This window comes from Esox lucius, chromosome 10, assembly GCF_011004845.1.
Source record: "Esox lucius isolate fEsoLuc1 chromosome 10, fEsoLuc1.pri, whole genome shotgun sequence".
NCBI lineage: Eukaryota > Metazoa > Chordata > Actinopteri > Esociformes > Esocidae > Esox > Esox lucius.
This window is the reverse complement of record NC_047578.1, coordinates 26,446,876-26,471,445: the sequence shown is the minus strand read 5'-3', so window position 1 is coordinate 26,471,445 and position 24,570 is coordinate 26,446,876. Positions and strand designations below refer to the sequence as shown.

General features: G+C 41.4%; 2 protein-coding genes across 6 annotated transcripts in view; both read left to right on the top strand.

The window, feature by feature from the left end:
- The first annotated feature begins 475 nt into the window (after positions 1-475).
- Positions 476-18,646, top strand: si:ch211-81a5.1 (E3 ubiquitin-protein ligase RNF115). The gene is given in 10 exon segments (XM_010865645.4): positions 476-813; positions 1,299-1,357; positions 2,049-2,109; positions 2,189-2,248; positions 2,250-2,425; positions 5,612-5,680; positions 5,803-5,875; positions 5,974-6,067; positions 6,593-6,708; positions 17,523-18,646. Coding segments are annotated over 10 exon segments (912 nt in total). The 5' UTR covers positions 476-735; the 3' UTR covers positions 17,649-18,646.
- A 420-nt stretch (positions 18,647-19,066) lies between these two features.
- The window catches only part of ash1l (ash1 (absent, small, or homeotic)-like (Drosophila)), a 44,650-nt gene continuing 39,146 nt past the window's right edge, over positions 19,067-24,570 (top strand). The window contains exons 1-3 of one of the 5 annotated variants that reach the window (XM_013132844.4): positions 19,067-19,428; positions 20,469-20,565; positions 23,530-24,284. In XM_013132844.4, the coding sequence (XP_012988298.3) occupies positions 23,739-24,284 (546 nt within the window). In that variant the 5' untranslated portion in view covers positions 19,067-19,428; positions 20,469-20,565; positions 23,530-23,738. Of the gene's footprint in view, positions 19,522-19,542; positions 19,896-20,468; positions 20,566-23,529; positions 24,285-24,570 lie in introns of those variants that run through there. The other 4 variants (XM_013132843.4, XM_013132842.4, XM_020050278.3 and 1 more) reach the window with 4 other exon arrangements.

The following is a 24,570-nucleotide window of genomic DNA, read 5'->3' as shown; positions in this document are numbered from 1 at the left end:
ATTGGATATGCTTCATCGTTTCAACTCCTTTGGTCACCTGACTAATAATTGGTCATTATGTTTTGTAGCTTGAGATAATATAGGCCTATTACTACTGAGATCAATATGAAAAGGATGTTATTCATCTTTGTATGGAATGTACAAAGATTAATAGGACAAATGAAAGATGAATGTGACCCTATTAGTCTATGTTGTGGTTAAAAAGCTTTTTTATATTTTGTTTTGAATAATCGTAGAATAATCAAAATATGATCAGCATGACGCCAGCAATGGATGATGACAATGCAATACAATGTTTATAACAATGTTCTGAAATCCTCAAAACCAATACCTATTACAATATTCTGGATAATGTCTGTAATTTAGTTTTTTATAATAATTGAGCCTGTTTTTGTTAGTTTTACTGATTCTTTTAAATTACATGATAATTGTTGACAGGTAACCTTTAGTCTTATGTATAACATATTGCCACATCATTAGATAGCTGCGATCATTTCAAATAGCACTTGATATAGCCTATATAACACCGATTTTAGTTAAGAGCAATATGCGTAATTTGCTTTACACAAAATGAATGTAATTTTAAATATTTGGAAGCCATCTTGATATTTTGTGCGTATTTTAAAATGAAGAGGATAGACAATACTACTGGACTGACTTGACCCCTTCGAAAAGAGCCCCTACGCCATCCGTGAGTTAGAGCTACCACCGACGTCAGAAACTGCTACCGTGAAGATGGCGGAGGCTGCGGCGGCACCACAACACCGTTTTTTCTGTCACTGCTGTAAAGGTGAAATTGACCCTAAACTCCCGGTGAGTTGACACAAGTAGCTGTCCTCCTTTTTCCGTATAGCCGTTTCTGTTTTAATGCACGTAATGGCGTTGGTTGCTGTATATTTGAGTTTGTTTGGCAACACCTCCCGAAATACACTGGAAGACAAATAACAAATGTGAAACTGAATGTGACCAATAGAATGGTGTCGTTACAAGCTGCAATAAAACCGTTATATGTTGCATTGGATACTGCTTCGTTAGATTTGTTGTTGAGAATATATCTGATTATCCAAGTTTCGAGTATGAGTCGTTGCCATATTTAGAAGCACTAGCGTCGCCAGCTTGTAATCGCAACTGTCAACTGCATGTGGGAAACATGGGGGATTGGTTGGGATGGGTCGTGGTTGCTGTTGCAGGGTCACACCACCAGCACGTTATTCGAGCAGCTGACCATATATTTTTACATTGACATGTGTTTCTTTTTCATTGTAAATTTTTGAAATGTATATTTATTCATTATCAAGGAATTCATATGCCCCAGGTGTGAGTCCGATTTCATAGAAGAGGTGACCGAGGACTCCAGGTAAAATGTTGTTTCTTTTGCTTGCAATCGGTGCTTTCAGTGGACTTATATCGATATCAACACAGTATTTAAATACGGTATCATCTTACAATTGCCAATTAAGTTTTTTAAACATCTGATGTGCTGTAAAATAGATGTATTCAGTTAAATGACTCACTTTAAAGAATATTGTATTTGCATTTTATTTAAACAAATTAACCACAATTTTACCCAATTTTTCTCCAAATAAACCCAATTCGTGCTTATGGCACAACTCCTGGCAGTCTCGGGAGAGTCGAAGTTTGAGACATGTCTTCGAAAAAAGAACTTCTCGCCAAGCTGTTCTGCTTCTGATGACTGGGTGAATTGAATCTTAATCACACTGCTCGCTTGCTCAACCAGGAAGTAGCCTACTCCCTAACACATACATCGTAGGAGGAGAATACATTCCCTGACCAACAATTATAAATCAGCTTACCAGGCAAGGCAACCCTTGTCCAACACCAAGTGAACCACGCTCAGAAGACGTTGAGCCAATTTGCAACGCCTCATGAGAGGCCCATGGGCATTGTTGGTATGCTTTAACAAGGATTCAATTTCCTGGCAGGAATGACTCCCTCCATCATTCAGGAGTGTATTTGAATTTTTCTGAAATGTATTAATGTAAAATCGGTTAATTGAAATGTCTTGATGAGAAAGCTTTCTGTTTCAGTCTCTTGGAGAACAGCAGCGCTGCAGAGACAAGTGATGATGCAGGCACACTCTTTTCAGAGGTATATGCAAGTTTTTCTTTTAACCTTTTCTCCTTGCCCAAAATATAATCTGAATTTACTGTTCTGCTGTCCCTCCAAGCTGTGGCAGCTGCTGTTTATGGAACGGTCTGCCCTACTCTCGGACCCCCCCCCCTACTTCGGAGTCTGACCAAAGCCACCTACAGGCTGCCACAGACAGTGATTTAGTGGAGGATGACACAGAGGGCCCTTCTGAAGCGTCTGTGGCCGCTGTGGGAGGCACAGAGCCTTTAGAGCCTGAACTGGAACGCCCCTCTCGCCCACCTGTGCGACAGTCCCGCACACCTGCAGTAGAGGGGTTAGTAGAGATTCTGATTGCACACCAATGATCTTGATCCGTCTTCTAGCGTTTATGATTTGCCACTTAGGGAAGACACTGAGTTGCTACCAATAACCTGTCACCAGAACAAGTGAAAGCAAAACAGAAGTTTGCTTGACTATGTTAACAAAATTATTTTTACTTATAATGAAGCTGTTAAAACAGCCAGTGGCAAAAGTAATACAGTCATAGATGCTATGGTGCCGGTAAACTTAATAAGAAACGTTAGTCAGTTTAACATAATCCTCAATGGAGTCTAGCGACTACTGAAACATATAATGCCGCGGCGTAGTGGTTAAAGACAGTGCCTCTCATGTGGAAGACTTAACTTCGAATCTATTGAGAGCGACAGCATATATTATTTCTGGTAGATTCCACGATTCTCTCGTCTTTTCATTTGATGAAAAAGTTAGTTATCATCGCCTTTATTGATAGTTATTGAAAGAAAAAAGTATGTTGTTTTGCCATGAAAGAAAAAAATAAGTTCTTATGCCATGAAATGAAATAGCTTTGGCAGACTCCCTAGCAACTGCTCAATTCTTATGACTTCCAGTAAGTTAGTAGGTACCGGTAAAGCTTATTACTGGCTAATACGCTGTTAAAACGGCCAGTGGCAAACTCAATACATAGCCGCTATTTGTGGTGGAGGAAAATTTAGTATGAAACGTTAATCAGTTTAACTGTATCAATGTCATTCACAAAAGGCCAATGAACTATTAAAATGGCCAGTGGCAAAAGAGGATTTGTTCAGGATAGAGACGAGGCTATACTGACACCTGGCAAATGTACAGCTCCGTGGTGTAGTGGTTAACGACACAGCCTTTCATGTGGGCGACCTGGATTCGAATCTTGAGAAGGCAACACTTTCTATTGCGGGCCGGCTGAACTAAGCTTGCCTGGTTTCTGGTTTTCATAGAAGGCAGGTGGAATGGATGTAAGGTCTGGACTCTTCAGGGTTTGAAATGCAAGCAGGAGAAAGACAAGCAGACATGGGACCAAGTCATATTTTTTGCAAGTCTCAAGTCCTTTAAGTCTTGAATCGAGTTCCATAGCTCAGATCAATAATAATAATAATAATAATAGTAACATAAAGCCTATGTAAGAATGTTAAAAACAAAACAAAAATGCTGTCCACTTTGAAAAACAAAAATACTGGTGTGGTGGCATTGCAAGCTAGTAAATTTGAGAATATTACCAGACATACTTAGCTAAAGAAATGAGGAGATACCATGATAATCGCATTGGTAAATGAGAATGGCGGAACATACTGTATGACCCTCCAAGAATCGGACAGTTGCTAAATAAATTGCCATGAAACTCTTTAAATAGAATCTAGTTTTCCGTAGACCTCCCCATTTCGCGAATGTTTATTTCAACAACATTTCATTGTGACATTACCTCACGTTAGCTGGCGAGGTACAGCACAATTTTAATTTAATTCTTAGCCGCCTTGGTAGGATTTCAGGTGTCTTACATAGTTAGACGTTGTGGCTATCACATCTGTCATTTTAGTTTTGCATACTGCTTTCAAAATCGTACAAAGTCAACATATCAAATGTTGAAACTGAGACATTCTACTGTTTCTTGAAAAAGATATGCCCACTATGAATTTGATGCCAGCAACGCATTTCGAAAAGTGGGGAAAGTTGTGTAATGCTAAAAAACTTCACCTGGTGGAATATCACACAACTAATTAGGTCAATTAGCAACAGGTCAGTAACATGATTGGGTATTAAAAGATAATTCCAGAGAGTTTGGGTCTGTCAGAAATGAGAATGGGGAGGGGTTCACCACTCTGTGAAAGACTGCGCGGGCAAATAGTGCAACAATTTAAGAATAATGTTACATAAACGGTACATAATATCATTAAAAATTCAAAAAAAATTAAGAATCCGGATACATCTCTGTATGCAAAGGACAAAGCCGAAAACCAATAATGGTTAAACTCTACCATGCAAAGCTGAAACCATATATAAACAAAATCCAAAATGCCACTGCCTTCTCTGGGCCTGTGCTCATTTAAGATGGACTGAGGCGATGTGGAAAACTATTCTGTGGTTTGATGAATCAAAATATGAAATTGTTTTTGGGAATCATGAACGCCACGTCCTCCGGACTAAAGAGGATAGGGACTGTCATGCTTCTTATCAGCGCACGGTTCAAAAGCCAGATGGTGTGGGGATGCATTAGTGCACATGGCATCGGTGACTCGCACATCTGTGAAGGAACCATTAATGTTGAAAAATATATACAGGTTTTAGAGCAACATCTGCCGCCATCCGGGCAATGTTGTTTTCTGGGAAAGCCGTGCTTATTTCAGCAAAATGCCAACCCACATTCTGCACGTATTACAACAATATGGCTCTGAAGTTAAAGAGTCCAGGTGCTAAACTGACCTGCCTGCAGTCCAGATCTGTCCCCCATTGAAAACATTTGATGCATTATGAAGTGAAAAATACAACAAAGGAGACCCCAAACTATTGAGCAGCTGAAATCCTATATCAAACAAGAATGGGAAAACATTTCATTTTCAAAACTACAGCAATTGGTTTATTCAGTTCTCAGATGCTTTCAAAGTGTTGTTTAAAAGAAGAGGTGACGCCAGAGTGGTAAACATGCCCCTGTCCCAACGTTTTTGAAACATGTTGCTGGCATTATATTGAAAATGCGCATGTATTTTCCAAAAACAATAGCATTTCTCAGTTCATTTGATATGTTCTCTCTAATTAAATATAGGAATACCTTTTTATTTATTTTTTTTGCACTTTTTTGGAATTTTACAACAGCCCATATTTTGATATCAGCTGAACAACAGCAATGGAACCAATCTTAGACTGAAATATGCTGCAAATGACAATGCTGTGAGTGGTCAGGCAACACAAAACCACAGATCTTACACTGTTATCCATTTCACCATGCCCATTTGTACAAGAATATTGTCAATTTAAGAGTCTGTATTGGTATTGAGACCTTGTGTTGTTATATAATGGCATCATATAACATGATTACACAAATTATGTTATAATCACATTAAGTTGAAACCTTCCCATTAGTTAAGAAAATTCTCACACACACTGTAATTTCAAACATTATACATTACAATCTATTTCAAATACTATTCTAGTATGTAATCCTAAAAATGTACAATGTTATCCTTTTCTTTAGTATTGTGCAGCAGTTTTTAGCAGGCCTGTTTGCCAACAATGGAAATCCAGGCGTTGCACCAGCTGCACTGTAAATAAGTATTATTCTTTCTTTTTTTAACCTCATAATTATTATTTTCATTACTTTTGACTCTTTTTAGGTATTCTAAACGTGTGTGTGTGTGTCTGTCTCCTTTGCTCTGTCTCTCTCAGGTCTGGCATGCTCCATTCAAACCCAGGCGACTATGCCTGGGGTCAGGGAGGTCTAGACGCTGTTATCACAGAGGTCAGTGAAGTCAACAGGACCAAAATCTTGGCTTGAATCATGACAGCACGCTGACTTACAAAATATCTCTATTTTTTTCTCCTTTTTCTCTGTTCAAGTTGTTAGGTCAGTTTGAGAGCACAGGTCCGCCTCCTGCAGAGAAGGAGATGATCTCCTCCCTTCCCATGGTCAGCGTCTCTCAAGAACAGATAGGTGTGTTCTAACCAAGCCGTGACACCAACCCCATAGTCCACCATACCCAGCATCATGGGTGCAGAGGCTGTTGCTAAGTATCACTAACATCTGTTGAATACATTGTCAATGGTGCCCATACTTCAGTAATATTCTGAAGAGAAAAGAGGGCATGCATGTAATCCTTTAAAGCATAGTTGGTCTTTACCCAGATGAGCACCCCATTCCACAGAAGCCTTTTAGTACTGTCGGCACCTATACCTGCACTGCCAGTAATTGTGCTGTTTAAAATAAAATAAAGATATTGCCTCATGGCGATCTAGCAACTCCTGGTGGCTGCTTTGGCTTCTGTGAACTCAACTGAGGTAGAAGCTCAGAGTATCCTTCCGGCACAAACAGCAGTGGATATGCTTCAGAAGACATATCTCAACATTGACTGTCCCGAGTCTGCTGTGAATTGCCATGATGAAGGGCCTTATTTAGTAAATTGAGGTTACTAAATAAAACAACAAATGTGTACAATAAATAAATGTATCTCTTTCTCAGACAGCAGACTGGAGTGTCCGGTGTGTAGGGAGGAGTACGTGGTTGGAGAGTCTGTCAAGAAGCTGCCCTGCCTCCATTACTTCCATAGTGACTGCATAGTGCCCTGGCTTGAACTGGTAAGCAGTGTTGGCTGGTGGTCAACAGGGGGTTACAATCACTGTAAGATACCTTGACCTGAATGCACATTGCAGATGTTATCTCTGGTGTAGCCGAATGGTTGTGTATCGGCTCTAAAACAGTGCGCCTGTCTAAATAAAGTAACATCAAACAAAACAGAAGACATAGAAGTATGTATTTTACACATTTACATTCGGGGAGTGCATACATCTGTCCAGGAAGCACAGTGTAATGTGGGCGTGGAATGTGGGCGTGTGCGTGGAATGTGGGCGTGAGAGACTATGTAAAAAAGTGTGAGTGATATAAGCACTCTAAGGAGCAGATAAGAGTGTATTCTAGATAGGATGCTAGTTTAACAATCTGGGGTTATAAACTTGCTGATTCTCTCTGTCCTGGTTATTATTGGCTCGGTTGGCTGAAGTCCCTGAAGTCTTTGTTGTCTTTCTGTGACATTGTGTGAAGTAACTGTCCGCAGTGGCCTACTGAGCTCGGCGCAGTTGCTGTAACTAGACACAGCCTGAGAGCATGCTCTTGATGGTGCATCTGTAGGAATTTGTGAGGGTGCTCGGGAATATGACAGATTTACACAGTTGCCAGAGGTAAAAATGTTCCTTTGTGTTGGTGTAGTTGGACCATTTTAGGGCCTTTGTGTTGTGCACAAAACTTTTCCCCTGAAGGCAGTCTTGTCATAGCTCGAAATCCGGCCTACTGCTGTCATGTCAGAATCTGTTATGATTGAGTTGGAGCCGCACGTGGCCATGAAATCATGGGGTAAACACAGTGTTCAGTAGGGGGCTGAACGTGCACTTTTGAGGGGCCCCCATGTGGAGGGTCTGTCCGTGCTCTGCGAGTCAACACTTGGAAAGGGTCAACATGCTTGAAAGTCCTATGGAGATTGTGATCTAACTTTCTACATTGGCAACGGTGGCTCTTGCCAGTCTTTATGTTGTTTGCCTTGATGTGTGAAGACTTAGAGTTTGTGGTATCGAGGTGTCTGTGTCTGTGATGTAGCTGGCTTCCCCTTCATAAGATGTTGTCGTTTGAAACCCTGCCACTTTCTGCTGTCTGAACCATTGAGTTGAGGTTCTTAATTTAGCATTATACTTCTCATTATCTTTGTTGCTTTGCAAAAATCATAGTTTGTACTCAGCCATGTCTTTTGTGCCTTACAGTTGTTATATGAATTTTAACATACTTTCAGTATTGCATAAAAACTGCCATTCCAATACATTAAAAAAAAAAAGATATATTGTCAGGCATGTATGCTTTATTGATAGGTACTTTGAGGGAAGGATAAAGAAGATAGTGTTTTGCTTAAAACCACTGGTGCTTCCTGCTTTTGTTTTTGCTGAAGAACAGACAAGAATGAGCAGAACAGAGGCATGGTCTGACTTGCCGGGGCGGGGTGGGGGGGGGGTTAATGATGATCATGCTTTTTCTCTTAGCTTGTCACACAGCAGAGGGTGAAATTTGTGACATTTTGGGAGCACCTTCCTAAAATTCCTTTTGTTAAAATCTCAGTCCAGCACAAAAGTGTCCTTAATGGGTGCAACTATTTTCTTCAGTTCTGTGTAATCCCTCAAATGCCAGCTTAGTATCAGCTTGGGGAGGGATATGCACAACAAGAATGAATGACAGATGACAATTCTATTCCAGAGTTTTTATGTTACTCGAGAGCTTCTCTTGCCACACACATGAAGGGGAGATTCTATGGGGAAAAGATAATCCTGTGTTATCATGGACTAAAAAGCAAGGTCAATGAATAATGAAAAGCATTTATTGGGGTCCAGGACTAGGCTAAATCTTATGTCCGGCCCTCCCATTAGGCAAGATTAGGCAGAAGCCTAGGCAGAATTTGAGGCAGCTTTTTCACTATGCTGCCTCCCTCCAGCGTGACAATTGGCTGATGCCCTCCAGTGCCCCTGATCGGCGGCACCCCAGCCACCAGCTCCTAGCGTTGCTGCAGTTCCCACCCTCACCCCATTCAGTCTTCTCCCGTAGTTCATTCCCACTATCCTAGTTGGAATAAATAAATGTCTGATGTAAATAAACTAAATTTGGTAAGGCTTGGTCTTACCATTGACATAAAGCTCTCCACAGCTCCAGTGAAATGAGGCCAGCCATGCATTTATGAAAGCACTTGTTTCTAAACCTCAAATTAACTCACTATTTTTTACAGTTCTATGGGAATATTAAAATATATGTTACATAGTTATGCTATTTTTATTATAATTGTAACAATTATGGGATTGTGCCATGTGGGATGACAGGTGGCATATTATTAATAAAAAGTTTGGTTTCCTACTATAGGCTGTGAAGTAATAGCAACATTGTAAGTAAAATTCCCTTTTGCCTGGTAAGGGACCTTCCATATGTGCACGCGTGCCCCCCATTATTTTATGGGCATAATCATAGAATTACATATATACACCGCTCAAAATAATCAAGGGAGCAGGTAATCATCACAGTATAAAACCAAGTCAATTAGACTTCAGGGATATCAATCTGTCCAGTTAGGAAGCATAAGCGAATATCACCTGTTTGGTGCAAATGAAAGCAACAACCGGTGCACTGGAGAGGCAACAGCAAGACAACCCCCAAAAGGGAATGGTTTTGCAGGTGGTGGCCACAGACAATTGTATCTCCTTATACTTCCTGACTGATTGTTTTCTAGTTTTGTGTTTTCCTAGTGTCCTTGTCATTACTGATAGCATGAGGCAGTACCAGGCTGCATAGGCTGTCCAGCTCCTGCAGGATTTGCCGTCGCAAAAAGGTGCTGTGTCCCCCAGTACAGTTTCAAGAGCATGAAGGAAATACCAGGAGACAGGCTGTCCCACGAGGAGAACTGGACAGGGCCATGGAAGGGCATCAACGCTGCAGCAAGATCGGTATCTCCTCCTTTGTGCGAGGAGGAACGGGAGAGGCACTACAAAATGACCTCCAGCGGGCTACTGGTGTGGATGTTTCTGACCAGTCTGTCAGAAAACAGACTCCATGATGGTGGCATGAGGGCCTGACATCCTCTAGTGGGACCTGTGCTTACAGCCCAGCACCGTGCAGCTCGATTGGCATTCGCCAGCAAACATCAGAATTGGCAGGTCCGCCATTGGCTCCCTGTTCTGTTCACAGATGAGAGGTTCACATTGAGCACATGTGACAGACATGAAAGAGTCTGGAGACGCCGTGGTGAACATTATGCTGCCTGCAACATCAAGCAGCATGACTGGTTTGGCGGTGGGTCAGTGATGGTCTGGGGAGGCATATACTTGGAGGGTTGCACAGACCTCCACATGCTAGCCAATGGTACCCTGACTACTGTTGGGTACCGGGATGAAGTCCTCTGAACCATCGTCAGAACTTATGCTGGTGCAGTGGCCCCTGGGTTCCTACTTATGCAGGACAATGCCCGGCCTCATGTGGCCAGAGTGTGGAGGCAGTTCCTGGATGACGAAGGCATTGATGCCATTGACTGGCTCTCAGGTTTCCCAGACCTGAATCCAATTGAAAACCTCTGGGACTTTATATATCGGTGCATCCAACGCCGTCAAGTAGTACCACAGACTGTCCAGGAGCTCACTGTTGCCCTGATCCAGATCTGAGAGGATATCCCCCAGGACACCATCCGCCATCTCATCAGGAGCATGCTCAGACGTTGGATGTGCATACAAGCACGTGAGGGCCATACACACTACTGAGTCACAATGAGTTGCCGTGATGAAATTCACTCAAGTTGGAACAGCCTGTGATTTCAATAGTTTACTTAGTTTGAATACAGCCCTCAATCGGGTGGTGCTTTTGGTTTCCATTGACCTTTGTTAGGTCATTTTGTTCTCAACTAATTACAAAATGTACAGTAAAGATTTTGATCTTTAATATATTTCCTTCCTCGAGACCCGATGTGTGATTTAAGTGTTCCCTTAATTTTTTTTAGCAGTGTTATTGGAGCATATATCTTTCTATTCCAAAAGATAATTAGTATGCCTACCTGTTTGATAGACACAATTCAATCAATCAATCAAATGTATTTATAAAGCCCTTTTTTACAACAGCAGTTGTCACAAAGAGCTTTACAGAGACACCCGGCCTTAAACCCCAAGGAGCAAACAACAGTAGTGTTGAATTTAAAAAAAACTCCCCAAGAAGGCCGAATTTTAGGAAGAAACCTAGAGAGGACCCAGGCTCAGAGGGGTGACCAGTCCTCTTCTGGCTGTGCCAGGTGAGATATTAAGAGTCCAATTGTAATAATAAATACATTTCTCTGGGCTAAATCCAGAGTCTATTTGATTCTAGACTAGGTCAAAAGTATGACCAGGTGGACAAGGACAGGGACAGCAATGGGCCCCCCAAACCAGGTACTCCACAGGTGTGGACCAGGACCTCAACTCCTCCTAAAATTTTAAACTGGAGGAGACTGAGAAAAGTTAGAAAGTGCATTCCTCATATCCCCCAGCACAATAATATAGCAGCATAACACCTTGGAACTGAGATGAGGGGGTCCGGCGACACTGTGGCCCTACCCGGAGGAGGCCCCGGACAGGGCCCAACAGGCAGGAAATCAATCCACCCACATTGTGCAATCCACACAATTGTGCTGTCCATAGATGTCTGTTGAGTCAATCAATCAATCAATCAATCAATCAATCAAAATGTATTTATAAAGCGCTTTTTACAACAGCAGTTGTCACAAAGTGCTTTACAGAGACACCCAGCCTTAAACCCCAAGGAGCAAACAACAGTAGTGTTGAATTTCAGTGGCTAGGAAAAACTCCCTAAGAAGGTCGAATTTTAGGAAGAAACCTAGAGAGGACCCAGGCTCAGAGGGGTGACCAGTCCTCTTCTGGCTGTGCCGGGTGAAATATTAAGAGTCCAATTGGAATAATAAATAAATTTCTCTTGGCTAAATCCAGAGTATATTTGATTTTAGACTAGGTCAGAAGTATGACCAGGTGGACAAGGACAGGAACAGCAACGGTCCCCCCAAACCAGGTAATCCGCAGGTGTGGACCAGGACCTCATCTCCTTCTAAAATTTAAAATTGGAGGAAACTGAGAAAAGTTAGTAGTACATCCCTCATGTCCCCCTCATGGAGTCAAATACTCCAATACTTTCTGATGCACTGATCAAATACCTCCGTGCTTGGGACGGGCTTGGGGTGTTTGGTTAAAACCAGGGCTCGAACTGAATGAGGATATCACATTCCCATTGTACAAGTGCAAATGGAATATCTAACAAGCTCTAAACTATTGATTATTCTCTGTGATATTCTGAAGCTGAGCTGCAGCCTATAACATCGAGGAGGTAATATAATATTTTTTATGGGGATATTCTGTTTGTTTAATCCCAGGCAGGTTTTAGGAAAGCACGTCTGTTGTTGGGTTATACAGGGGGTATTTTGTTTTCAGTACTTTTTCCACCCTCCTCTTGCAAGGATATCGACACTGAGAATTTCATTAAATAAGATTGGAGAACATTTAGACTGTTCATTCGTACTTCGCGTCTGGACTGTCCTCCTCAATTCATTCCACAGGTTTTCAATGTAAATCAAGTCCAGAGACTAAGATGGCCTTTGCTAAATATAGATTTTTCGGTCAATTAATCATATCTGTTTTGATTTTGATGTGTGCTTGGCCTCATTGTCTTTCTGGAAGATCCACTTGTGTACAAGTTTAAACTCCCTGGCAGGGGCAACCGTGTTTTTGGCTGATATATCTTGTAATTTGGTAGAGTTCAAGATGCCATTGAACTTAACTAGGTCCTTATAACCAATCGAAGAAAAAAAATACATTAGGTTTGAGGTTCTTCTCTGTACAATGGGTGAACAATTATTAGGCAAGTGAGTATTCTGATCGTATTATTTCTATGCACATTTTCTCCACTCCAAACAATATAAAATGTAATGCTCATTGGATTGAATCATTTTCAGGTGATATGTATTGGTGTAATGAGGGAGGGTGTGGTAACAGTGAATAACACCTTATATCAAGATGTGCATAATTATTAGACACCTTCATGAACTCCGGTAAAATGGGCCAAAAAAGAGATTTAACTGAAAAGTCAAAAATTGTAAAATGCTTTTCAGGCGGATGCAAAACTGCCACGTGTTTCTTAGGGGGGCTTTGATGCAATGCTGATTTGTGGGCTGCGGGCATGTTCACGCCAGGAGTGTGAACAGATAAACCACAGTTGTTAGCTTTTTTGGTACCCATTGTCTAATTCATGAAGGTCAACAACCACATGTCTCTTGATTTTTTAGGTATTTGCTTTTCACTATGATCATATATTATATACATTAAACATGCTACTTTTATAGCCCAGTGACACTGCAAGGCCACAATGCAGTTCCTTAATACTGAAGTGTACTCAACGATTTATAAAGTCAACACATGTTAATTTTTTGGGTATTTTGTTAATAAAAATCTTTAGGGGTGTCAATAATTTATACCTTTATTTTGAAGCAATTTTTATTTAATTTGAATAATTTTGGAAATGACTGTTTATAGCCATTGTTATGTCAGAATTGCACAAACTTAGTTAGGAATCAGTGCAGTGATGGACAGCAATATTCTAGACTTATATTCAGGAACATTTAACACCTCTTGGAAATAAATTCTGGTGTATCTTCAGTGTACACATTTGGGTAATTACTATATCTTGCAAAATATAAAACACTCTCCCAGGATTAGGTTTTCTGAACATGAGGCAAGTTTTTCATCAAATGTTTTATTTGGGGCTTTGCTCCTTTTATATATTTATTTTCCTGACCAACTCCCCACTCCCTGCCCATGAACACCATACATAGAAAATGAAGATGGCACCATAAAACTTGACAGAGGGTTTTGAGAAATTTAACATAGGCTTCCTTTTCATTTTGACAAACAGGCCAGGAATTTGAAGTGAAGATGCTGTTGTACTTTTAAGTACTGTACTGGCAGAATCATGTTATGGCTATGCTTGTCAGTAGGTACTAGTTTGTTTTGTATCAAAATAATTAGTAAAAGGAGCAAAGTCCAGGATGAAAAGGAAAACCTTCCAAACCATGTGATACAGTGGCTTCTGAAAGTATTCAGACTCCTTCACCTAGTTCACATTTTGTTGTATTATAGACTTAATTTATCGTTCATAAAATACACAGATCAGCCAATACATTATGACAACTGATAGATTAAGTGAATAACACTGATAATCTCGTTATCATGGTACCTGTCAGTGGGTGGGATATATTAGGCAGCAAGTGAACATTCTGTCCTCAAAGTTGATGTGTTACAAGTAAATTCCTGTAGTGTTTGTCAAAATGGGCAAGCGTAAGGATCTGAGCGACTTTGACTAGGGCCAAATTGAGAGGGCTAGACAGCTGGGTCAGAGCATCTCCAAAACTGCAGCCCTTGTGAGGTGTTCCCTGTCTGCAGGGGTCAGTACCTATCAAAAGTGGTCCAAGGAAGGAAAAGCGGTGAACCGAAGACAGGGTCATGGGTGGGGAGACAGGGTCATTGATCTGTGTGGGGAGCGAAGACTGGCTGGTGTGTTCCTGTCCAACAGACGAGCCACTGTAGCTCAAATTTATGAAAACGTTAATGCTGGTACTGATAGAAAGGTTTCAACACATAGCCGCAGACCAGTTAGGGTCTGGTCTGGTCTGATGAATCACGTTTCCTTTTACATCACGTGGATGGCCGTTTGCGTGTGGCTTACCTGGAAAACACATGGCACTAGGATGCACTAAGGGAAGAAGGCAAGCCGCTGGAGGCAGTGTGATACTTTGGGCAATGTTCTACTGGGAAACCTTGGGTCCTGACATTCATGTGGATGTTACTTTGACACGTACTACCTGCCTAAGCATTGTTGCAGAGCATGTGCACCCTTTCATGGCAACTGTATTCTCTGATGGCATTAACCTCTTTCAGCATGATAATGTGCCTTGCCACAAAGAAAAAATGGTTCAGGAATGGTTTGAGGAACACAACAACGAGTTCAGGGTGTTGTCTTGGCCTCTAAATTCCCCAGATCTCAATCCAATCGAGCATCTGTGGGATGTGCTGCACAAACAAGTCCGATCCATAGAGGCTCACAACTTACAGGACTTAAAGGATCTGTTGCTAACGTCTTGGTGCCAGATACCGCAGCACACCTTCAGAAATCAAGTGGAGTCCATGCCTTAATGGGTCGGGGCTGTCTTGGCACGAAAGGGGACCTACACAATATTAGGCAGATGGTCATAATGTTATGGCTGATTGGTGTATATATATATTTTGCCTTAAATATACATACAGTAACCCATAATTACAACATTTTCATTTTTTTTTTTTTTTTGTGCCAATTTATAAAAAAATTATAAACTAAAATATCATGTACATCGGTATTCAGATCGTTTGCCATGACACTCCAAATTGAGCTCAGATTCATCCTGTTTCCATTTATCCTTCTTAAATGTCTGTATAACTTGATTGGAGTCTACCAGTGGCATATTCAATTGATTGGACATGAATCACAAACGCACAGACCTGTCTATATAAGATCCCACACATGACAGTGCATGTCAGAGCAAACACCAAGTCAGGAATTGCAAAGAACTCTTAGAAGACCACAGAGAGAGAATTGTGTATAGAAGGCATAGATCTGGAGAAGGTTATATAAAGGTCATTCAGAGTTAATCAACAAAGATGGGAGAACCTGCCAGAAAGATAACCCTCTCTACACCACTACATCAATCAGGCCTTTATGGTAGAGTGGCTAGACGAATGCCACTACAGAATAAAAAGAGATGCTCTCTGAAAGACTTAGAGTATAAGGAAAAAAATTAAAAAAGACTATTAGGCCTGAATGGAAATCGCTACATTTTGCAAAGACATGGGTACTGCTCATCACCTGGCTAATGCCATCCTTCCAGTTAAGCGTGGTGGTGGGAACAACATGCAAATGAGATGCTTTTCAGCGGCAGGGACTGGGAGACTGGGAAGGATGAATGGAGAAAGAAGAACCTGACCCAGAGAATACAGGACCTTAGGCTGTTATGAATCTTTCAGCATGACAACAAACCATAACACACAACCAAGACAAAGTAGCTGCAGGACAAGTCTGTGAATGTCCATGAGTGGCTCAGGCAAAGCCTGTACATGACCCCACTGAACATCTGGGGAAAACCTGAAGATCACAGTTTACAGTTTACAGTCTAATTTTACAGCACTTGATGTTCCAGAGGGACAAATAGGAGAAACTGTCCAAATCCAGGTATGCAAAGCTGGTAGAGGCATACCCAAGAAGGCATAAAGCTATGATAACTACTCATGAATAGGCACTTATTTGTGAGTTTTTTTACTTTGTCACTATGGGATATTACAACCCTGTTTCCAAAAATGTTTGGACGCTGTGTAAAATGTAAAAAAAAAAAAAACTGAATCCAGTGATGTGCAAATCATTAAAACCATATATTGAATAGAAAATAGTACAAAGACAACATATGAAATGTTGAAATTAAGAAGTGTTATTGTTGCCTGAAAAATATACGCCACTTTGAATTTGATGCAAGCAACACGTTTTAAAAAAGCTGGGACAGGGGCCACAAAAGAGTAGAATGCAAAAACATCTCACAACTATTTTGGTTAATTGGCAACAGGTCAGTACACAAGATTGGGTATAAAAAGAGCATCCCGGAGAGGATGAGTCTTTCAGAAGTAAAGATGGGGAGGGGTTCACCACTCTGTGAATGACTACCCAGGCAAATGTTTCTCAATGTAAAATTGTAAAGACTTTGGGGATCTCATCTATGGTACGTAATATCATTAAAAATTCAGAGAATCTGGAGAAATCTCTCTACACAAGGGACAAGGCCGAAAACCAATATCGGATGGCTGTGATCAGACAGCAGTGCATTAAAAACAGACACGATTCTGTAGTGGACATCACTGCTTGTGCTCAGGAACACTTCAGAAAACCATTGTCTGTGAACACAGTATGTCGTTGCATCCACAAATACAAGTTAAAACTCTACCATACAAAGAAGTAACCATAGATCCAGAAACGCTGCCGCCTTTTCTGGGTTTGAGCTCATTTAAGATGGACTGAGGTGAAATGAAGAACTGTCCTGTGGTCTGACAAATCAAAATTAGAATTTATTTTTGGGAATTATGGACGCCGCATCCGCAGGACTAAAGAGGATAGGGACCATCTGGCTTGTTATCAGCAGACAGTTCAAAAGCCAACATCTGTTATGGTATGGGGGTGCATTAGTACATGTCATTGCATTCTGTTTTTATTTGCATTTAATGCAGTGTCCCAACTTTTTTGGAAAGGGGGCTGTAGATGGTTGGCACAAAAATAAATATTTAATAATTATACATTCTTTACAACACAACAATATGTGGAGAAAGTGAAGGGGTCTGAATATTTCCCGAAAGCACTTGACATATGAATGTTTTTGCAGGACAAAACTTTCTATCTCAAACTCCAGAATTGCTTCCTAAAAGGGGATTCAAATTTTTCTATCCATAATTGATTTCCAGGCAAATGTAATGACCTTGAACAATTAACCAAATGTATCGAAAGGCAAAGGAAATGTATCGCCCTGAGAATCAAGAAAAGTTTCACATTCAATCATTCACATTCATTATTTAATGTTAAAGGGCTGCTTCTAACCAAGTAATCATTACTTGGTTTTAAGATGTACTCAAGCAACATCTCCTTATTCTGAACTTCTTCTATATGTCATTTATTTTGCTTAGACAAAATGTAGTAGGTGGTGTAGTGGCAAATTTAATTCTACTGGATATTGTATGTGCATATTTTGTGACTGCTCACACGTTCATGCATCTTCCCACAGCACGATACCTGTCCGGTGTGTCGTAAAAGTCTTGAAGGCATAGACCAGAGTATCCAGCCCTCATCTGAGCCCCCGGAGCCCCCCTGCATCAGAACAGACCATCAGGAGGAGAGACAGGCTATTTGAGGATCTGGCCTCCTTATCTTCTACCTCTGGCACCTCTTCTCCCAATGTTGTCTTGATCAAGGCTCACCTCTGTCCTCATTCAGCCTCGTCATCCATCGTCCCACTGTTTCCATGCGTTTTTTAAAGAGACAGATTTCAAATGAACTCTGCTTCAATGTCAAAATGTCAAACCGAAATATTCAACTCACATTGCTGTCAGCCATGGATCTCTTACTTTGGGAACTTTGGTTGCTGCTACAAAAGATCAATCTGCGTCATTACCTCACCTGCAAATGGTTCCATACAAAATGTGATGTATTGGACATGTCCCTTCGTAGTGGCATTTCCCCACTGTTATGATTGGCTCCGTTTTTTGAATTCCAACCACATGAAATGACGTCCTTGAGCCACAGGGGAGTTACATATTTGATGGGATGAGAAGAGTGTGGAAGAATCCTAAAAGAGGAGCTGATCTCACTCTTGCAGTGAAGCTGTGGGTAAGATCATTTTCCTGCGCTGTTCTCTCCAATGTCTGGTTGTGTCCCCATAGTCTCTGATTTATCACACACAATTCAGGGATTTGAAAAGAAAAGGCCGGTATACGGAAACTCCTTTTAGCATGCCTAGCAATGCATTTACCTTTGTGAGGTAGGGGAGATTATTGGGACACAACCCTAGTCTTTCACATCCTTTTAATCTCACATAGCAGTATTCATTAATAATGTCCAACTCTTAAGTCCCCTAATAAAACCTGATGCTGTTTTCCATCGCCAGTTCCTTGTAACATTATGCACTTTTCTAATGGATTTGTCTTTTACCCTGTTTTTATTGTTAGTTAATAAGAATGGTAAGTACAGGTTTTAAATAATTTGATATTCTAATGGGACAATATAATGTATTGGAATGTATATACTGTATGTGTAAATGTGTATATACATGTATGTTTGTTAACGAATACATCCAAATGGCAATGAGGTGATTAGATATGAAGATTAATAAATAATTGTCAGATTGATAAAGCAGGAGTGAAAAACGTGTCATGGTTACATGCTTATTCAACACCTGGATACAGCCAAAATATAGCACAATATAGAGCATGGGTTGGTAACGTGCTGCAGGTGATAATTGTTTAAGCAATCCAAAGTTGTAAATTAATACATATTACGAAATTAACCAGGAATTCAGCTTTTAATGAGTTCAATATAGGATATATGTTTTTACAGACAGGTCACCTTGCATCTTAAAGACTCGTTGTTATTTGCAGATTAGTCATAATGTATGCTGTCCCTATAGTCCAGATCCTACACCGAACGATAGCCACGAACACATACAAACACTGCCCTTCATTTTGTCGTGCAAGCTTGTCAATTATGTATAGCTTAATAACCAAGGCTATCAGCATAAAAGTTTAATCTCGTCTAATAGTTTATAAATTATTGGAATGGACTGCTACGTCGTTGTAGCAGCTATTCGTTTCACTTTCTGTATGTAAGACAAAAAATACGCTAATAATGGGGGAATTTTAACACCCACAGGCGAAAGTGCATGTCCAGTAGCCTACCATACGACATCTGCCCTGTGCCTTCTTTCCTCCTCCCCTTGCTGGCTTGCTGTTCGTCTCCTTCCCTCCCCTCCCCGTGTGACTGAGAATGCCCGTGTTGTACTGACAGAAACGATACGGGCTTACAGACATGGAGGCCCGATTAATGACAGAGGCCTATTCCGACACGTCTCGGCTCAGCTAACGTTGTCCCGGAGAAGAGTCCAGTCGTGTTTGGTGATATCAAGGATACCAATTGCTGTGAGGAAAAGAAAAACTGGTTGAGGGGGAAGAAATAGAGGGAGATCCATTTCGGGTCTCTGTTGATTCAACGCAGCCGCCATTTTGTTGACAGTTCGTGTTTTTTTAATAACGTACACAGCGCTGCATCTATTTAATTTCATTTACACCTATATGTCTGCTTCCTTAAATATTTCAAAACGTTTTGCTTTTGTATTTAATCCTTTAATAGAAGAAAAGCCATGGCTGAATTACAGTTGCTGATTTGCTAACATGCTAGCTGGCTAGTAGCTAAATAATATTGCATCGTTTGCCGTCATAGTTTAGCTATAGCTACAAAGCTAGCACGAGTCGTGAAAATGACAGGACATGTTATTCCGTTCTTTGGTTTAGTATGCATTTAATTATTCGTGAACTTTATCAAACAAAACGGATACTATTAAACTATGTAACGCTGTCAACTGGATACATTTCCCTATATTTTACAGGTACGGCCACGTTGCTAGAAATCTAAGTTATCCTAGCAAGGTTGCCCAGATAACGTTGGCTTGCTAGCAAGCACCATTGATACCATTTAGCATTAGGTTATTATTGGACGACTATAGCTTCTTTGAAAATAAACATAATTCGCTAAATAAATACATCTTATCAAGTCTCAGGAGTACAAGATGTATTTTGCCAGCCAAGTTTCCCCCAGAAAATATACAAATGGCAACAATAATTTACCGCCTTTTGGCGTCAGTCTAATAACTTTGTTTTTAATTATATTTCTCTTGACTTAAGCGATATTCTCCTGTATTGGTTTGGGTCACTGATATTCTATAGCTAAAATATTAGCTCGTTGATTATATATACAATAATAATAGCTGAGCAGGTTGCTTAGAACATAAATATTACCAATACTATTATCAAGCCAAAACGTTTGCAACGTTTATACTTTTGAAATGGATCGTTTGTTGGGTGGGGGGACGGGGGGGACGTGTCAGAATTCATAATTGATCTCCCAAAATGGATGTATAATTTTGATATTTTCTCTCATCTTTGCGTTTTTGACAAATCAGCAGTTGGAACACAAATACTGTGGCCACCATGTTAATACGCACGAAGGGAGGATTTCGATCCAAATAATGTGAACTCTGTTTTTGGACTCCTACGGAGGTGAGTGGATACGTATTGTTTATTAACCCAAATTCTGAAATACGTACGGACTACTATAATAGTTCAAATTGTTAATCATCATTGTCCATCTTTCTTATGCAAGAATATGTATTTTGATGGATACATCTAGTGATCACAATCCCCGCACCCATCTTTACAGCGCAAGACGATCAAACGTTCTCGCACGAGGTGATTTGGTGTTAGAGTGTACGGCCCTTATATATTGCATTCATTTAGTTCTAAACATCACCACTGAAATCGTTTCAAGAATGTTTTGAAACCTAATAGCTGAATTTACTACCAGGATATGACGAAGCAATGACCAAGTGAGGTTGAAAATTTGCAATTTTTTATTTTAACTCGGTGACTTTGTAGAAATAATGTATTTTACTAGTAGGTTAAGTTAGTGGAATGACAGAATGTTCACTGGTGGTTTTAACCAAGGCCTACAATGAAAGTGTAGTCTGCAACAAACTTCACATTTACTGTTTGACTTGGTAGAGCTGCAGATTGTGAAAATATAAGCTGGTAGGATAACATCGTGGACAGGTTCAGAGTAGCATTCTACTGTGTTAACCTCTATTATTATTATTTTAGTTCATTGCGCAGTTCTCCTGTAGGTTACTGACAACAGGTGCATGCCACAGAATGAGTCTCTCCGGCAACGCTGCCTCTCAGGGCCGTGGACATTTTTTTGAAATTAATAAATCAAGAACTGCTGGTATTTATCACAGTCATTGGAGAAATCAAAATCTATTTTGAACAACTGAAAGGTTCATTTTTTTATTGCTGTGTTTATTATGAACTACCTTGTGCAGAAGTGAGGAGGGTGAGAGGGGAGGGGGCTCACTAAGTTGTTTACTATGTTCCCATTTCACTGTATTCCTCAGATGTTGTTATTCTGTCAAGCATTTTTCCTGCAAATGCTGTCATTCCTTTGCAGGCCTGTCACCTGCTGATCCACTGTTTTTAGATGATTCATTGATCGCCAAGTGCTCTTTTTATAATAGGAATTTAAAGGAATATTCCCAGTTCACCAAACCTCTTTTTGTATACACATTGAGTTAGTGGAATAAAGCTTCAAGAATGTGACATTCCTTTCTGGGCCATCAGTAGGAATAGAACCTCTGTATGTCAGTCTGTGGTAGGCTGATCAATAATTACACTCTTCCACTAACCACAAAATAACAAAGATAGTGTAGCGGCAGAGAAGAACACTTTAGACCTGCCTCTTCGTATGGTCTTTGTATTGAGACAGGCCTAAGTTACAGAAAGAAAATGGGCCCAATCGTCATGGTGCATCTTTGAATTAGCAAACCGCTATAGGGTAATTCTGTTTGAGCAAATCACTTTCTTAGACTGTAAAAGAGGTGGAAGGGATGTTTTGAATCACTGTCAGATTTGACTGTAGCGTTGTTGTGCCAGGAGCCATTTCCTTGCTACCACTGCTGTTTTTTTGCATACTCAGAATGAATATGCAGAGACCCTAACAGCAGTTACTGAAGCAGCTAGTAAAAAAGAAAGACGGGAATTAGTGTCACAGTCTGAAGGAAGGACATGGGGAAAGGAGAGCGTGAGGGACAATGGGGGGCCAAAAATGTGTTTTTGATTAGTAGGAGCACAGCAACTGCAGTTTGTTTGCTGTTGCCAGACTAAAGATTTTCCAAGTGAATGTGAGAGATGAGGAAATGGATAGAAAGGGGAGAAAAGAGGAAGAGCGAAATTGTTGTATTGAGGCAAAAGGAGAGAGGTGTGATTTGAGTGTCGAGGGGGGAGTGAATCATTCAAATAAACATGGAGAAGCTGGATCACAGTTACAGTGATTCTGCAGAAATTGCCTGCCTCCCCTGAGCCCTAGAATCTACTAGTACAACAATTGTCCCGAACAAGTAGTCTCACAAGCTTTTGACTGTTGTCAATTTTAGAACTCTGCCTCTCAGACTACTTTATCTGATGACTTGGATGACTTTCCAGAGGCACGCTCTGGCTCCACTAAGTGACTCTGTTAGCGCTTTCTGCCACAGTAGGCCAGGCACTGAGACACTGTCAGCATGCTGCTCTGTCTCGCACTCTCTCATTGGCTACTCTGGAGGGGCTGGGAACAGCGGCTGGATCCTCTGTCCCCCAGAGGGCCTGATGTGCTGAGGTCACAGTTCTGAATCCCCTCCAAATGACTTCACCCAGAGAAAGCACCTGCTTGGGGCGAGCGCGCATTAAATCACTCAATGGCCGTAGGGAGCCGAAGCAGAACATATCCTTCTTATGGACGTGTTAGTCCTGTGAGAACACAATTAAAGGTGCCTTGCCGCAGCCCCTCGCTCTGAGACACATTTTCACTCAATCTAATGAGAAGATCCTTGGGAATGGTTTAGTTTAGTCATTTTCCTGTGTCACCTGGGTGGTGAGAGTACTTTCTGTAGTAATTACTACATTACCCATCATTCTTTGTAAACTTTTCTAAGGGTCAGAACACAGACCTCAGGGGTTGTATCAAGTATCTCATGGAAGGCGTGCTTAGCTAGGATCAGGTCAACTTTGTGTGACCCTATTAGTATTTGTTATGATCTTAAAGCCTGAACTGATCCTATACCACCCCACCTAGTCTGAGTTGCTTGATGATGACATGCATACCCTGAACCTAGAGGGCTGTTAAAAGTTGTAGTACTCCTGTGTGTGTGGCTGTTAATGAGGACTTGAGCAATAGAACTACACTTTGTTAAATACCATAGATGTTCAGCTGTGTAAATAGGTCAGAGATGTAAGGAAACTATGGACGTACACGTCATTGGAATAACAAGTTTAGCTGCTAAGCCAATGGTTGTGATAGCCAACTTTCACGTGCCTTGCCTTGTTTACTAGGGTAATGAGTGTCAGGAAAAATAAACTTGTTTGGTTTACTAAAATCAAACTCTTTTTCCCCCGCCCTAACCTATACCCTCTCATCTCCACCTGTTCTCTCTATAGCTCAAAGGACGGAGGAAGGGCTGGGTAGCCAGGAAGGAAGCAAAACTACCGAACAAGGATTGCTCTTCAACTTCCCTAAGATCCCCCTCCCCCTTTCTCCCTTCAGCTCAACCCTGTCTTCCCCCGGACCAACCCTGTCTTTTCCCTAGAACCCGTTCCTGGCATCTAAAATATCCCTCCCTAGTCCACACTTGCCCCCCAAATCTCTGATGGATCAGAGGACTCAGGGGGGACCTTCCACTCCGGCCCCCCTCCCCAACACTGCTCCCCCAGGAGTTCGAGAAAAGGAGGGAGGGGGTGGGAAGAAAGAAGAGGAGGAAGAGAAGAAGGAACGTGAGGGGTCCCAGACGGACTTGTCCTCTGCCACGAGTGGAGGACCAGGCTCCGGTGATCAGCAGCAGTCGCCCCAGTTCTCAGTCAAAGAGAGCAGCTACTCCGAGGGCAACGTCAAACTCAAGATCGGCGTGCAGGCCAAACGCACAAAGAAGCCGCCCAAGATCCTGGAGAACTACGTGTGTCGGCCGGCCTTCCGGGCCACTGTGAGACACAGCGGGCGTGGTGGTGGACGGGGGAGCCGGGGAGGGACAAGTGATGGGGGCAACCACACCCAGAGCCCCCCCCACGGCAGGGAGAGAGAGCACTGTCCGGGCATGAACCGACCCAACCCGCTGTCTTCGTCTCAGTCTGTTGCCCCTCCTCCAGCTCCTTCCACCGTTTCACCCAATCCAGTGAATGGGAGTACTCCAGCTAAACGGGTAAGCATGCCAATCATGTACTAGGCTAGGGTCTTGATTGAAAAGCCATATTTGTGTCAAACCTGTATTCTGAACAAAAGAGACTATAAGGAATTGCAGAAGACTTGTCTGGCTGTGGACTGTGCCAAAAAAGAGGCGAAAACAATACAAGCGGCCAGTTCACACAAGAGACAATTTGCTTCATATTTTAGACAAGCGTCTTGAGTTTCTTGGTGTCTGTCTTTGAGATGAAATTTTGGCATGTCTACCCTTACAATCATTCCCATGTCCCTGTGACTGTGTCTTT